This window comes from Candoia aspera, chromosome 4 (genome assembly GCF_035149785.1).
Source record: "Candoia aspera isolate rCanAsp1 chromosome 4, rCanAsp1.hap2, whole genome shotgun sequence".
NCBI lineage: Eukaryota > Metazoa > Chordata > Lepidosauria > Squamata > Boidae > Candoia > Candoia aspera.
Window position 1 is genome coordinate 6,820,201 of NC_086156.1, and position 15,206 is coordinate 6,835,406.

The window sequence follows — 15,206 nt, forward strand, 5'->3', positions numbered from 1 at the left end:
TTTTTTTTTGAAATGGTTAAATCTCATAACAACTCAATGCAATGACTGCATGTTCAAAACAAGGGGGCTGCTTTAGATTATCACCACCACCACCATCGCCACCATTTATATGCTGCTCGACTTCCAGCAACTCTGGGTTTACAAATTGTTAAAAACATTTTTAAAAAAAGTTTAAAAACCAAATGCAAAGAACACAAAAACAAAGAAACAAAATGGCAAACAAAACAAACCCAGATGGGGACAAGGGAAAGGAAGAAAAGGGTAATAATGCCCAGATGAAGCACATCTGTGTTTCAGAACAAGCAACCAGAAGATAGTGCTGTATGCACTCAGGATAAGCAACACGGCACCGACGGTTGCTATGAAATAAAAAGGAAACGGTCAAGTCTTACAAGAACCAGGTTCTGCATGTGATGTTAACAAGTTTTATATGTATTTCTTAGATTTTCAAAAACTACAGCATGTTCTCTTAAAAACCAGGCTTCTGCAGTTTCCTAATTGGCCGCAAAACGAGATGGTGGTGTGTGCCACCTGAAAAGGCTGGGCATCCTTGGAGTTGGGAAGCCAGTGGCTCACAAGCAAATAGCAGGTGAAGGCAGGAGTGTGATCTCCAACCCTGCTGAGTTTCGGTGGAGAGAGAACACATCCCAGCATGGACCGGGCTGCTTGACACGAGATCAATTATTGTGGGACAAAAGGTCCTCATGAAGCTAATCTTCGAAAGCGATAAACAGATCTGTCGAGAGCCACAGCAGGTAGTCTAAAGAAAGAAAAGGCTTTCGTAGAAAAAAGGTGTCTCTCAAAAGTTTTCAGCACATTAATTTGGAAACTAAAGATTACAGCATCACAACTTTTATTAAGTCTCAAACTAGCTGCAATACCAGAAGCCTATTTTAAACTTTTTTTTAAAAAGCAAAAGTGAAAGATTTTCTCTCCCCTGCAGCCAAGAACAGGCACATATGAGAAAGCGATAATGGAGTCCCATCAGATGAAGCAGAGTTCGAGCAAAGGAAATTTCCAGGGCAGGCAAATGCCTCAATACCGGTCCAGAAGCTGAGGTTACTGGGGCCATTAGCATTTTGTTCTGTGCAGCGTGTTTCCTGCCACTATCCCGAATAAGGAGGCCTCTCTGAGTCTTGACTGTGCACTGCAAATGAATGAAGTCTGCCTGCCTCATTTCATACAGACAGCCAGGCAGCTGCAGGCTGGAGACGCCACGGTATATGTAAGGTTATACTGTGGCATTTTCCAGTTTTCTATTAAATGAATGAACCGAAGGCAAAAAGCTTTATATCCAGAGCGATGGGATTCAGCTTCTCAAATTTTAACTGCCTTGAGAAAGCACCTTCAGGAGGCAAAAAGAACGAATGCCAACTTAGTGGTGAATTCGGTACCGTGCTGGAATAGATTATCGCCCCTTCACTACCTGGTGCAAAGCATAAGAAACAGACCAGTGAGTTCCATTTTAAATTCCTGCACAATCCTTGTCCCATCATTTAATTTCTAAAAGACAGGGTACGCAGGACAGTGGATAACCTCCAGACAACTAGGGACTCTCACACGTGCAGTTCAGAAGTGCCTGTGCTTAGACCGTGAAGATCTCAGGCTCCCACACCGTGAACATGTACTGCAAATCTGATTTGGTACCTCAAAAAGAGCAAAGCAACACCAGCTGATACTACTGACTGGAAATAATTAGACCAAAGTGGTTGTACTAGCCACCTTTACTCAGCGTATACCCTATCTTTATCATAAGGTAGATCTGAACAACTAGTACTAATAGAATTAAACATACACATTAGGTAGCACAGGTATAGCTCTGATCACATGTTTTTTCCCCCTGTAGGTTGACACTGGCGAGGAATAATGGTGGAACTGGCTGCTGCTCGATGGAAAGGCAGGAGGCTACTCTTCCGTGACATACAATCCAGCTCTTCCTCCATCTCTGTTTCTAAGCCTTCCAATGTCACATTCCTGTAAAGAGTAACTCAGTGCGGTACTTTTATAGTATTTATTTTAGCTCATGTGCTGAGACTCCCTAATGCAAGCTTATGCAGCCAACAACAGCCTATAAAACAGACTTTTATTTTTGTGGAAAGACTGAAGCAGAGATTGAAACAGCTCAAAATTAGGCAACCGAGATAGGAGCATAATTTACCTTTTTATTGATGTGACTGAATAAACAAGAATATAGCCATTAATGTCTATGGAATATGTCTGAGGAAATATGGAATATTCATCCTGTTGGAAGATAAAGCTTCATTTTAAAGTTCTGTAGCCACACACACACTTACTGGCAATATCTCCTTTGACGTTTCAGATTAAACACAACAATCACAGCACTGAAAGACCCTATAGGAAGGTACACACACCAGTATCTTTTCATAGCTCTGTCTTACACTCTCAGAATTCCCTGCATAGCTGAAAGATTTCAATGCCTGTGCAAAGGTCAGCAGGAACTCAGTTGAAGATACGAGGCATAAAAGCGACGTTCACTGAGACGGCATGTCCATGTACTTATTTCAAGTTTATAACCAAGAATTTTAACGAAATACTAAACTGGAATGTGGTAATACTTAACTTTCAATTTCTCAGTTGTTCTAATATAGTTGAATACCAAGAAGACTATTACAATAAACTGTTATGTTACTAGGTTTACATTCTATCAATTTTATATTCTTGCTGTTAAGAATGCAAAATCAGATCAACTATTTCAGTAACTTTATATATATATATATATATATACACACACACACACACACACACATACATACACACACATGCATGCATGCTCAACTGCATTATAAAGATTAAAAAAAAATAACCCTTCAGACTTCAGTTTATAGCAAACAGCAAGTTATTGCCAGAACTAACACAAACAGTACTGTACAAAAAGTTTGACCAAACAATAGCTAAATTCCAAAAATTTGAACCCTGACCCTGCTGTTTATTATGACACATTTCCAAAATTTAAGGTCCCTCTATTTTGGTCGCCCCACTAGCCAGTCCGAGCATCTTTCAGGGGCAGGGCCATTTACCACAGTATTTCCTTGACCCCCTGTTGGGGACAGGCTTTGCCAATACTCCTTTTATGGTAACAGAATCTTGCAGGTCTGAATGCGCCCCCCCCCCCCAATCTTTGTGAGAACTAGGGAGGGTCTTGTCTGAGATGCTTTCTCAAGTTACATTCCTGCCCTGGACTCAGGTTTCTTTTATCTGACCACTGTCTTGGTAGTGGCTCTTCCTCCTGTTCCTCAAGGCTCCTCCTTCTTCCCATTACAAGATCAGACTAGCCCTTTCAGGATTCTAGTCAACTCCGAAAGGTGAAAATGGGGAGGACAGAGCTGAACCTGAGGCCCAACTCTTATGTACTCACATCCCTTCTTCCCAAACTCATATTTAGCAGGGACATCTGAAGAAGCCATGTCCATATGCTTGACTGAACAAAAGCACAGTGCTCCACATGCTCCAGGACTGCAGGTCTTCAGAAGTTCATGCTAAACAGAGGGAGATCAGGGGATGACGAGGCAGGAGACAAGAATGGAAAGAGACAGAGGGTGGGACCAACATGTATAATTCCAGCCTCCTGACCCCTGGAGTCTTCACATTGCAATAGTGTGTGTGAAGAAGACTACACTAAAAAGACTGAACCCATTTTATCATAACCCAGTTCTTCAAGCACATCAACAAATAATCATACAATTTGTAAGATATTAAAACCAGACCAGTAGAGTCAAGATCACATACCTGTCCAGCTGTGTCAACTACCTGAAGATGATATTCTTGCCCATTTACAGTAATCAGCTTTGTGAATGCTGGACAGATGAGAAAAGGGTATTTAATGTTTCAGAGAGACAGTTCATAAAATCATGCATTTGATAAGATACAGCATTAGTACTGAAGTAAAACTACCTTAGGTTTCATGTGAAATGTTTTATGTTATTAAACAACCCCTCCAAAAAAACTTCAGTTATAACACCTCTGAGTTGGTTTAATAATAATGATGGGAATAACAGACTTCCTAATAAGACATTTAATTTCCTCATTTGAATCTGTACACAGGGCAAATACAAAACTAAAATCCAGCTGGATGTTAAAAGTTCAGTTCTAGTAAACATTTTGTTTTTGTAAAAGTAATATAGTAAAGGTAAAGGTTTCCCTTGACATTAAGTCCAGTTGTGTCCGACTCTAGGGGGCGGTGCTCATCTCCGTTTCAAAGCTGAAGAGCAGGCGTTTGTCCGAAGACACTTCCTCTGTGGTCATGTGGCTGGCATGACTAAACGGAATGCCGTTACCTGCCCGCTGAAGTGGTACCTATTAATCTACTCACATTTGCATATTTTCGAACTGCTAGGTTGGCAGGTGCTGGGACTAGCAACAGGAGCTCACCCCGTCACGCGGATTCAAACCGCCGACCTTCTGATCAGCAAGCTCAGTAGCTCAGTGGTTTAACCCGCAGCGCCATTAAATTTCCCAAAATAAACTACATTAAAATGTTTACAGTGGTAAACCCACAATATAAGGGCACCAACTACCACACTCTACACTATTTCCATCAAAATACACTCAAGAACATAAACTGGTACAGTATTGTCTATATGTGTAATGTATACACTCACACACAGATGTATATGTAGTGTAATATATGTTTGTGTGTGTGTGTGTGTGCACACGCACGCATGCATATACAGGGTATACCAAAAATCAGGCCCCACAGATAATTTATTATATGAATTGCATTAAATGTTCAAATTGGTTATTTGCTTTTAAACACTTCCTTACTCGTTTGATGTAAAATTAATTAATAACATTATAATTAATAAAATTATAGCATATTCCTGCTATACAGTTTTGGCAAAGACAGGTTAAAATTGAACATAAACAATGTTAGAACTGAAGTGCATCTTAACCTGAACAACAATACTCTGAAAGAATTAACAGACACAATAGAAAATATATTTTAATTCTAGGAATTCCATAATTAACTGAGCACTGATCTGGTTTATCTTATGCATGGATTAAATCGTACCAACATCACTATGAAATTCGAGAATATATATATGCTCGCACACATTCATAGATGCATTTAAGAAAGGCACTAAAGCTTGATTTAACTCTTAGACCCAACTGGTGTTTAATTAGGTAATATCTAGAAGTCAACACTGCAGATCATTCAGGAAAGTAATGTATCTTTGTAACTTTAAGAAACAATATGGTGTCTGAAATGCAAGGAAAAAGAACATATAACATTTGGGAAGGGCCACATCAATAAAATCTAAATCAGTGAAGGAAGGGCCTTCTCTAATTAAAAGGCTGCCAAGATAGGTCGGGACTGCTAGCTGGGAAGAATGGTTTAAGTGGCACCTACCTGGAAGGCAGAAATATTGTTCTAGAAAAACTACTGCAGCAACCCGAGAGCAATATTTTCCTTGCAGCTGCATGTTTTGTTTTGTTTTTAACGAATAAGAACTAAGATGAAATGCTATAAAGTTGGCTATATAAGAAATATTAATACAATATTTTTCGTTTCTGTCTTCACCGAACGTTTAATCTTAAGATAGTCAAATGTTTAGGGGAAAGTTAAATGCAAACTGTTCTAAGCTCTCTTTGGCAGGAAAAAAACGTGATGCAGAAACTGAATGAAATTGGTTGAGAAAGAATTCCTCTGACTTGTGCGGAGTAGTACTTCAGGATTACTTACTGTTCTCTATTGTAGGATCATATGAATCAACAAATTGGCCTTCCACAAACTGAATAGTCAAAGACGATTTCCCTATGAAGAAAGCAAAGTAAGTATTAAGAGTGCTGCACGCCATACCTTAAGAGCATTTTTTCAGACAGGCGTTAGGTTTTCAGCATCCTGAAAGAAATGGACTCAGATCTGAAAAGGTGATAGGCAATACATTCAATAAGTATCTCTCATGGTTTGATTTAGTTTAGCTGAAGCACAGAGGAATGACAATTTTATTATCCACACTTCAGATATTCTGAATCTTAGCAATACTCACGGACTGTTTAGCTAGTTCTGTCTGTAACAGCTTTCTCCAACTTCTTGTTCCCTCATTATACCCACCAAACATGGCCAAGGTTGGTCCAAATAATCTGGAGAGCACCAGGACAGGGAAGCGTCGCCTACTTTGACTGATAGCAATTCTCTAAGCTTTCTTAGAAGACTGTCACTCAAACCTACTTGAAGATGCCATCGATGGAACTCATGAGCTTCTGGATTCGTAAACAGCCTTCTTAATGTATAAAATATACCCAGGTAGCTTAAGGAAACACAATACGATCCTGAAATGCTTTAGTAGGTAAAGGTATCCTAACCCCTGCTCCAAGTGAAGTCAAAATGATTTATATGTCAGATAACTATAGCTTTCATTTCACAACAATTATTTCTAGAATTATAACAACTGACCCGCTTGCATTGAGACCTTATGATTGTGGACAACACATATATTTAAACGCAAGATATTTTGATCACCAACCAGAAACCAAATGTTTTTGTAATGAAGAACTGGCAATAGCCTCAAATAACCTCATTCTCCACATGAGTCTCTGATAATCAGGTCAACAGACACACTTCTTAAAGAGTAGGGCATAAACCATTCTTGAACTCGTAGACCCATTATAATCAAGGGTTAAACCTATTCTTCAAGTTGAACCCCTGAAAAGTAGTATTTCTAATGCTGTATGTTTTGTTCGGTGACACGTAAGTTGATTACAGATTTTGAGATACAGAAAAATGAAGCACTGTTAATACAGTATGAAACAGAATCCCACCATCAATTTAAACACACGGAAAACTGTTTTAAGATTTAACTATATCTGTTTGTCTACACTGCCCAACTTAAATAGCTGCTGAATTTCTGCTTGATATGTTTGTCTATAGGCAATATAATCTTTAAACCATGACATGTATTGGATATTTTCAGCCCAGGTTTACATTTTTCTAAAATGAAGATAAAGCTGAAGTCACGTTTATATGTAACATTTCACCACAGAGCAAGAGTCATGGAGTAATAAGACTGAGCTTCCAAATCCATACAATCGCTTATCTTTCCACTGTAAACAGATATTTTTAAACTGTTACACTATCACCACTTTTCCAAGAGATCTGGAATGTATTAAAGATCCAACCTGGTGCCTCCAGATGTGATAGGACTGCAATTCTCAGAACTTCCAGACAATATGGCCAAATTTTGGGGGAACTGCAGTTGCATCACATCTGGAAAGTGCCAAGATAGGAATACAGGTAGTCCTCGCTTACCGACTGCTCCTTCAGTGACTTCAAAGTTACGACAGCACTGAGAAAGGAGATTTATGACTGGTCCTTGAAGTTGTGGCCATCACAGTATCCCTGTGGTCATGTGATTGTGATTTGGGTGCTTAGCAACTGGCATGCATATACTATGGTTGCAGCGTCCTGCAGTCACATGATCGCCGTTTGTGACCTTCCAACAAGCAAAGTCAATGGGGAAGCTGGCAGGAAGTTGCAAATGGTGGTCATGTGACATTGCGCGTAACGACCAAGGGTGATTCACTTAATTCACCACAGCTGGAACTGATGTCATAAGTGGCGCAGTTACGTGACATTTCACATTCTAACTGTATTGCCTAGTGACAGAGTTGCCAGTCCCAACTGCGGTGAGGACAACCTATAGCTGATCGTAGAATCTTAATTGGCATCAAACCAGAGATGATCAGAATGCTTTCAAAAAAACAACAACCAAAAGCCAAGAGGCACCAGGCATAGCCAATTTCTGACTGATCAACTACACTGCGAGTCACTAATCAGCTCAGCCCTAGCAAATTTAAGAGTATTCCTCACAAAAAGAAACAGTTAATTTCTGTGCAATCTCCACCTTCCCTTCCTTTTCAGCAGAGGGTTGCCAGCTCCAACTGAATCCAGTCCTGGAGATTTCTTCCTTCCCGGTAACCTTGTGCATGGGGCAAACTTACAGCATTCATAAGGTCAGGACTCACCTCCATCCTCAGACCAGAGAGGTTGAAGCAGCACAACGAAACACCAAAATTTTTGCTATTTGAAGGGAGCTGGAAGAAAATCAGGTCAGCCATCCATCACAGATGCTAACATGAAAGCACTTCCACAGCAAGAACAGGCCAGGGTCTTTAGACAGATACAAACATATATAATATTTTTGCCCGCGCCGTGTTGGATAGTATGCAAGTAACAGCTATAATAATAGTGTAAATATCCAAAAATATATGAAACTAACAATAACTAATGATGGTACAATAGAGATGAAAAACCAACCCCCCAGAAAGTATAGATTAATTTACTCCTCCTCTTTAGGTTATATAAACATTCCTCATGCAAACTTGGGCAAGGAGGGTACTGCCCTTACACTTCACCACCTCTTCAATCTCTCCCAAATAGGGAGAGCTCAGTTAAAGGTTTGCTGCATGGGAGAAGGACGTTTTAGCATCAGCCCTTGGTTTCTTTTTAACCTGGCATTTAAGACCTTGTTGTCTTGTTAGCCTTTATGTATCATCATCATCATCACCATCACCACCACTGGCATTTTGTTCTTCAAAGATGGTGACCGCGAGCAAATGCCGGCCGGCGCTCTGAAGGGGGAGCCTGAAAACTATGCCTAGCCTCTATCCCAACCCTGGCTGGTTGGTTGAAGTTTTGGGAGAGGTGAAGGGATTAACCCCAATGTACTGTTGGGGGTTTTGGCGGATTCCCCCTGGATAGAGCGGTGGGAAGCGGCAAGGGACTTCAACAGACTCTGATGACGCAGCGACCTCTTACTGGATTGGGAGCCAGAGCCAGAGCGGCAGCAGGGCGTTTTTTCATCGAAGCCTCTGCCCCTGCCTCTTCGAGATCCTTCCCTGGATCCTTCCCCAGAACCCCCCACCCCCCGGTTGATGTGGGGAGTGACTATACCACTGTTGGCGGCAAGGTACAGTGGAGTTGGCATGGCAATGAATCCTGGCATATTAAGCTGGTGCAGGCAGCTCAGCAGACCCTGGCAGCGCAGGGGGCCCTGGCGACAGAGGGAGCCTTGCAGCAGCGGATCAGCCTCGGCAGTGCTGCGGTGGGCCTGGGTGCTGAATGGGCATTGGTGGTGCAGCTTGGGGCATGAGGTGGCTGACAGGCAACCCAGTTGCGGTGACTTGGGCCGATGGTCTGACACAACACTGAATTGCGACCCGATGGAATGACCTGGGTGGGCCCTGGACTGAGGGATTGGTGCAGCGTTTTCACAGATTTGGGCGGTGCGGTAGCCTTGGTAGGGGTCCAGTAATGTGATCTCAGTGATGTGGTGGCCTGAGTGGCTGTGGCGAATTTTGGGGGACTGTTTAGGGACAGGTGCCCCCCGGGGGAGCTTCGATTATTTGCATCTGGTGGACTTTGGGACAGCGGTATTGAGACCACAGCAGAATCTAAGCTGGCCATCTCTTCCTAACCATCCCAGTTCTATATGTTATCGGAGTTATTGGGATTCCCTCCTTGGTGAATGGTGTACTCCCTCTCGGGGTGAGAGAAGTGAAAGGGAGTACAGGTTTGGATGGGGAGTGAGGAGTAGTGGATGGGGTGCCCCTCTGCTGACCAGTGAGAGAAGTCGAGGGGGGCACAGTGAGTGATTGAGTGGGCGGTGGTTGGTCCCTGCTGGTACTGAGAGTGTGAGTTGGTGCACTGACGGGGCCCTCCATCGCCTTGTGACTGACTGAGAGGGAGGGAGGTTGTATGAATGAATGGAGGGACCCCTATTCTCAACCAGTGTTTTCGGGAGTCCAGGACTAGGGGCTAATGGATTCCAAGACTCTAGGGGATGTAGGGCAGGGCAGGTCACTGAAGTGGTGATGGGCAGGGGACAATATGACAGGAGCTGGAGGGCGGGTCATCTTTCATGAAAACCCATCAAAGAAAATGGTAAACACATCCTTGAGAGAGGGGGTGTTCCCAGCAGCCTTTAAGGAAGCGCTGGTGTGCCCCCTCCTCAAGAAACCGTCACTGGACCCTACTATACTGGACAATTTTCGCCCAGTCTCTCACCCCCCCTTTCTGGGGAAGGTGGTTGAGAAAGTGGTGGCTTTGCAGCTCCAGAGGATTCTGGATGAAACGGATTATCTAGACCCCTTCCAGTCAGGTTTCAGGCCCAGTTATGGGACGGAAACGGCACTGGTCGCACTTATGGGTGATCTGTGGTGGGAGCAGGATGGAGGCAGTGCATCCATCCCCGCTCTTCTTGACCTCTCAGTGGCTTTCAATACCATCGACCATGGTATCCTTCTGGACAGACTCAGGGAGTTGGGGGTGGGTGGCGTGGTCTTATGCTGGTTCACCTCCTTCCTCCAGGGCCGGTCCCAATTGGTGTTGATACGGAGCAAGAGATCCAGCCTGAGGCCCCTATTCTGTGGGGTTCCGCAGGGCTCAGTACTCTCTCTGCTCCTTTTCAGCATCTACATGAAACCACTGGGCAAGATCATCTGTCACCATGGGGTGAGGTATCACCAATATGTGGATGATACCCAATTATACATCTCCATCCCAGGTGAAGTAAGTGATGCGGCGACCACCCTCTCCGAGTGCCTGGGGGCTGTGGGGGCCTGGATGGGGAACAACAGACTTTGGCTGAACCCTGGTAAGACGGAGTGGCTGTGGATCAATGGCTCCTTGGTTTCTGGGGAACTGCCATCTTTAATTCTGGATGGGGTTGCACTGCCCCAGACAGATCCCGTGCGTAACTTGGGGGTCCTCCTGGACTCATGACTCCTGCTCGAAGAGCAGGTGGCAGTCGTGGCCAGGAGGGCCTCTGCGCAACTCCATGTTGTGCGCCAGTTACAACCTTTCCTGGAACAAGAGGCCCTTCAAACAGTCACTCATGCCCTGGTTATCTCCCACATAGACTACTGTAATGTGCTCTACATGGGGCTACCCTTGAAGAATATCCAGAAGCTACAGCTGGTCCAGAACGCAGCTGCGCAGGTAATTCTTGGTGCCCCAAGGGTGGCACACACAACACCTTTACTGTGCGAGCTGCACTGGGTTCCAGTTTGCTTCCGGGTCCAATTCAAGGTGTTGGTTATTACCTTTAAAGCCCTACATGGCATGGGGCCAGGCTACCTGAGGAACCGTCTCATCCCCATCACATCAACCCGTCCCACCCAATCATGCAGAGAGGACATGTTGCGGAGCCCATCTGCAAGAGAATTCCATCTGGTGGGGTCACAGAAACGTTCCTTCTCTGCAGCAGCTCCTGCCCTTTGGAATATTCTCCCCCTGGAGCTGAGACAGGCCCCATTGCTCCTGGACTTCCGCAAAAATTTAAAAACCTAGTTTTGTCGTCATGCCTGGGGCAGGAAGGAGAACAGCTCCTCTTGGGGATGTCTAGCTCCCTAGAATTGCCCTGTTTTGCTTACGGATTGAGAGAGAACTTTGCCATCTGAATTCTATTACATTTTAGTATATTTATATTTTATATATTAATATTATAGCACAGTATAGCATAGTATAGTATTTATTACATTGTGGTTGGTTTTTTTTACCGTAAACCGCCCAGAGTCCTTCCTTGAGGGGGAGATGGGTGGTGATAAATTTGACACATAAAAATAAATAAATAAATAAATCCCCCTCCTTTCCAAAAGCAAGATACAAGCATAAGCACTGGAACATTCAAATTCCAGTTCTGGTGGCTGCAAACCCCCTTAAATTTGCACATGACACCTCTAGAAGATTGCAACTCACTGTCTGAAAAGCTTAATCTAAAATATATAGAAGACCGTTTCAGATGAATGTTCAACATACAATTTTCAATAGTAATACTGCTTATTTAAAGGATTCACAGAAAAACTTCAAGGGAATCCAAAGAAGAGATTTTACTTACTTAAAAAAACTGACTAATTTCTTTCTTACCTTGCACAGGGTTGTTTTGTTAGTAAAGGAAGTTCCTGTTTTATCTGAAAGAATGGAAGGAGGAAAAGGGGAGACTGAACAGAAGTATGCACCGCCTATCAGTTTCAGTAAAGCATGCATAGAAACACAAAATATATTGTACCTTCATTCAAAGTATAGTTCGGCAGAAGCTTATGTCTGGCTTGATGTTTGGTTTAGACCAGTGTTTTTTAGACTTGGCAATGTTAAGATATGTATACTTCAACTCCCAGAATTCCCCAGCCAGCATCCTGGCTGGGGAATTCTGGGAGTTGAAGTCCACACATCTTAAAGTTGCTGAGCTTGAGAAACACTGGTTTAGACCAATGTTTATGCTGACTGAAATATAAAACCCATTTTTCAGGTGCTATTTCCTCCTCCTTCATGGGATCATTGATCATGCTGATCAATTTTCGTCTTCATTCACAGCTCTTGGTAGCATTAGGGCATATATTTAAGCAATCAACATACAGAATCCACAGAGTGCATAAACTGAAGTCAGGATGGGTGTAGGGCCTGAAACATATTGCAGTCAGTTGTAAAAGAATGCAGCCATTAGAGAAACCAGAGGAGAAACAGTAATAATTTAGAACCTCTGACATGATATAGGTTGTATTATTCTAAACCAAACTAAACAAATTACAGTTTGTAAAAAGAATACCATCCCAGAAGATGCCAGTCATGTGACATTCATGCTTCTAGTTTCTTGCCAACAAAATGCAGGCGTGCAAGTTGCACCCTCAGCTACAATTCAGAGTTGACCAAATGGCACTGGAATAGATTATAACGTTTTAAAATTATAAACAAATAAGATTACTGGCACTATTGTGCCTGCCTACTTTCCATTTTGAGTGGGAAGAAGAGAAGAACACTGGATCTTTAAGCTGGGAATGTTTGCCTGTACCAAATCACAGGCATAGTTTGCCTTCATATGAGGCAGCCATCTGTGAGTGAAAGCTGAACAGTCTCAAAGTCATTTTGATTCAACATCTTGTAAATAATTTGCCCTCTAGACTATTCCTCCCAATTGGATGCCTTCAAGGTATACTGGAATCCAGCCCAAATCTAGTGCCTAGAAAGCTGCTGGGAATAAGTTTTCCAGAATCCTCAGCCAGCACAGCTAGTTGGAAATCAAATGATCATCTAAAGAAAAATTGGGTGAGTTCCTTTAAATATTATTTTGAAAGCAATGGTAGGAAAGGGGTAGGCTACCGGAGCCACAGTTTAACTCTTAGTTTGTGCAGCTTAGATATTTATGTCCTTTCCTATTAAATCTGCAGTGATTCTCAACACTGCATATCTTAGTCCCATTAGTCATTCATGTCACCCAAGAATGAAACTTACACGTTTACAAGCACTCTGTTACTGTACTTATTGTTTATAGTACGGGTATTCCTCGTTGAACAACCCCTTCTTCAACGACCTTTCAAAGTTATGACAGCACTGAACGAGGGGAACTTATGACGGGTCCATGTAGTTGTGGCCATCACAGCATCCCCATAGTCACATGATTGCCATTTGGGTGCTTGACAACTGGCTCACAATTATGACGGTCGCAACATCCCGCATTCACAAAACCACCGTTCGTAACCTTCACTGCTGGCTTCTGACAAGCAAAGTCAATGGGGCAGCCAGCAGGTCACAAACAGTAACTACGTGACCGCAGGATGCTGCAATTTGCGGGATTCGCCCAGTGACAGCAACGGGGACTGCCATAACTGCCTTCATGACCATGTGATGTCGTGCTTTACAACCATGTCACTTAGCGACAGAGCTGCTGGTCCCAATTACCATAGTTAAGCCAGGACTACCTGTAACTGTCAGGTTATAAAACCAACTCAAGAGATCATATGATTTGATGCTTAAGTCTGGACAGGAGACAATAATATCTTATGGGCAGATAGAAGAAAGGATCAGGGACAGAACATGTAAAGTTACAGGTGGACATGGAGACGGAAGCTATTGGTGAAATGCATGCCAGCAATAGTGATTGTTTCAGTCTCTCCATCTTCAGCTGCAGATGAATGTAAGTGATTTTAAGTAACTGAACCCAAAACAGTCTTCACGGTATTCAATAAAGGGCATTAACATTAAATCTTAAGCTATGAGGGCACTAAAAATAACTTTGAACGGTACAATTCTTGCATATTTTTGCAAGGTTCTGCAATCAAATTTTTTTTTTGCTTGAATTATAAACCAGAGGCCTGATTTTCTTCTCTTTACTCAAACATATTTTTCCCTTACACAAAAGAAGGGAATAGAGAAATAATTTTGGCACCAGTATCACATTGCTCACTTTCAATACCAACAGAAACTTCATATGGGATATTTCTAAACTTGAAATAATTTTTTGCTTCAAAATAATGACTGTATATATCAGCATTCCCCAACTGGGTGCCCTCCAAATACATTAGGACTGAAAGTTCCAGAATTCATAACCAGAGTATCAAAAGTGACAGTCCCAACAGAAGTTGGAAGTACCATGCTGGAGAAGACTGCTATACATACTAAATTATCCAAATAAATTGTTTTACATAATCTCTCTGCCTACAATTCTTGAAGTATTAATAATCTAACAGTTTAAAAATTTGCAAAGAAGAATTTCAGGTCACTTTTAAACACACATTGCTAGCTTGGAACTCTGGGAGTTGAAGACCATATCCAGAAGGCACTGGAGTATTTATGAAATAGTTATATTCTTTAACTTCTCGTTACTTGTTTAGATTTTTAAGATGTTTTGTAATAGCCAGAAACGACAACACCCTATCCCATCTGCTGTCTTCCATTTTTAAAGTGATGGGAGAGGCAAGCATAAGAGCAAATAGCAATGGAAGAGGCAGGACAAGCATAAAATATACTTCCATCATCATGTTATATTTATTTACATAATTTGTATGCCAGTTCAGTTCCTACATAATGGAAACATGAAGGATGCAGTGAATACTTACAAGTTTGGCCTAATGTTGTCATCACTAATACAATATTCTAATCTTACTGGAAACTCAAGAGTTACCCCATTTCAATCACTATATTTCCTAAACCAAGCACGTGATTTTACCCTATTCGTAATTTCCAGTGCACTCGAGTCGCTACCTTAAAATATATCCTAAGACAATTTAATTTCTAGCAAAGCTGTTTCCATAGTTAAAGTTATCATCTCCTATCCAAATAAGATGAGACTACACTGGCCTTCTAGCTTCAATCTACCAAGGCAAGAACTGTCACGCTTTTTTGGAAGATATGCTGCATGGGATTCTTACAACTCCAAAACGTAGACAAAAGTTATTCGGGAAGAGAGACTCAG

At 42.3% G+C, this 15,206-nt stretch overlaps 1 protein-coding gene across 1 annotated transcript in view; it reads right to left on the minus strand.

Annotated features, from left to right (window-relative positions):
• RHEB (Ras homolog, mTORC1 binding) overlaps positions 1 to 15,206 on the minus strand; it is a 28,661-nt gene that overhangs the window by 5,552 nt on the left and 7,903 nt on the right. Inside the window, exons 2-4 of the mRNA XM_063303350.1 lie at positions 5,702 to 5,773; positions 3,748 to 3,815; positions 2,159 to 2,241 (exon numbers count right to left, since the gene is read on the minus strand). Of these exons, the coding sequence (XP_063159420.1) occupies positions 2,159 to 2,241; positions 3,748 to 3,815; positions 5,702 to 5,773 (223 nt within the window). The remainder of the gene's footprint in view (positions 1 to 2,158; positions 2,242 to 3,747; positions 3,816 to 5,701; positions 5,774 to 15,206) is intronic.